We start from the raw sequence: 1,705 nt of genomic DNA on the forward strand, positions 1-1,705 counted from the left end.
GTGGGAACTCGGGTGGCGAGGCCGGCGCGGAGGAAAAAGGAAAAGGAAGAGGTGCCGTTGGGGCAACGCGGTGTGGCAGCGCCACGTGGGGATGCCGCACAAAAGAAGAAGCCACCGTGCGTGGTGGGTGAGGCGGTTTTGTGTTTCTCTTGTGGCGCCTCACGTCCACGGGCCCCATGGCGCGGCTGGGGGGCGGCGGTGCCACTGCGGGGTTTTGGTTATTTTTGGCATTTATCGTTACTTTTATTTTTTCGCGCCACGCCGCACTCCTGCTGCACAGCGCTGAGGGAGGTGGCCGGCGTTGGGCGCGTTGTGGTGGGTTAAAAGGCGGCGGGAGACGGCGGCGCGTGACTTGCGTTTGTGGGTTTTTGTTTTCTTTGTTGTTTGACTTATGCGTTCTGCGGGGCGCTCCCCGTGTGTGTGCGTGTGAGTGAGTCTCTGTGCTTGTTTTGCTCATCCTCTTTCCTTCTCTGTGTTTCTGCCCCTCGCCAGACCCTGTGCGTGTGTGTTGTGCTGCGGTGAGAGGAGGTGGCGATGGCTGGCCGTGCGCTGTTGGTGTGCGCCCTCTGCGCGCTGTGCTGCGCTGCCGCCGGCGCGATGGCGGTGGAGGGACATGCGCCAAGTGGTGTGACGAGTGGCGGAGGCGGCGCTACGGCTTTGGAGAAGGCGTTTCCGCCGCGTAATGAGACGAACCACACCGTGGTGCATTCCCCCTGCCCTTGGGTGGTGGGAGGGGCCAAGGGTGCTGGGACGTGTAAGCAGGTGAACGTAACCATCCGCACATTTTTGCCGTCGAAGCCGGGGACCGCAGCGACGTCGGACGCGGGTGTTCAGGGGGCGCAGGAGCGGCCCACGGCAGGCGCCTCCCAGGGCCACACGGGGGAGAGTGGCGGCGGCGCAGGGCAACGCTCTCGGCAGGCAGCCGGGCAAGCCGCCGATGGAGCAGCTGCCAGTGGCGCCCCACAGACACGGCAGGAAACAGGGGACCGGCAGGTATCACAGCCACAAGCTGCCGGAGGTGTCGCCGAAGCGGCTAATGCCTCACTCAACCGAAGAAGGGCAGCAGGCGACTTGGGAGCCACGCGGAATACCGTGGACGGAAGCGCAGCGGAAGCAACAACGTCTTCTTCTGCAATTGCCGATGCCGCGCAGCCCAGCGTCGCAGTGACACCAGAAGAACGCCAACGTGGCAACGCAGCCGGCAGTAAGAATGCACCAACGCCACCGGTGACAAATGCAAAAAAAATCTGCGCACGGCGACAGCGACGGTGACAGCAGCGCCGCGGCCTCGCACTCCGCCTCCCCCCTTGCGCTGCTTCTTCTGCTTTTTGCGTGTGCGGCTGCCGCTGCGATGGTGGCCGCGTGAGGGACTGAGTGAGAGTGAGGGGGACGGAGGGCCGTGCGCACACAGCTCGTCCTTCTCTGTTTCTTTTTATTTGTGCGTGTGAGTCCCCCTGCACGGACTCTCTCGCCCTTGCCTCGCCCCACGAGGCAGACAACACATAATGTGCTCGTATATATACACAACTCCACTCATGCGGGTCCGTCGGTCCTTTTTTTCTTTGCCCCCTGATGAGCCGCTGCCGTCCTGCTTGGCCGCATGGGTACAGCACCGTAACTGTTTTTATCCTTTTAGTTTAGTTTGTTTGCTTTCATTGCTTTCAGTGGGCGACCTCTCTTGCTTTCTCTTTTTCTCTCTCGTCCT

At 61.9% G+C, this 1,705-nt stretch overlaps 2 protein-coding genes across 2 annotated transcripts, besides 1 other annotated feature; both read left to right on the plus strand.

The window, feature by feature from the left end:
* On the plus strand, nt 1-324 carry Tco025E_08936 (uncharacterized protein; the record flags this gene model as incomplete). The annotated part of the gene is made up of 1 exon (XM_029375767.1): nt 1-324. A coding segment is annotated over one exon (324 nt), but the record flags the coding sequence as incomplete, so codon positions are not given.
* A 90-nt stretch (nt 325-414) lies between these two features.
* Nucleotides 415-443: a microsatellite.
* A 91-nt stretch (nt 444-534) lies between these two features.
* Nucleotides 535-1,272, plus strand: Tco025E_08937 (uncharacterized protein; the record flags this gene model as incomplete). The annotated part of the gene is made up of 1 exon (XM_029375768.1): nt 535-1,272. The coding sequence occupies one exon, from the start codon at nt 535-537 to the stop codon at nt 1,270-1,272; it is 738 nt and encodes a 245-aa protein (XP_029224122.1).
* Nucleotides 1,273-1,705: the final 433 nt, after the last annotated feature.

This window comes from Trypanosoma conorhini (assembly GCF_003719485.1).
Source record: "Trypanosoma conorhini strain 025E chromosome Unknown Tco_14.4_contig_00920, whole genome shotgun sequence".
NCBI lineage: Eukaryota > Euglenozoa > Kinetoplastea > Trypanosomatida > Trypanosomatidae > Trypanosoma > Trypanosoma conorhini.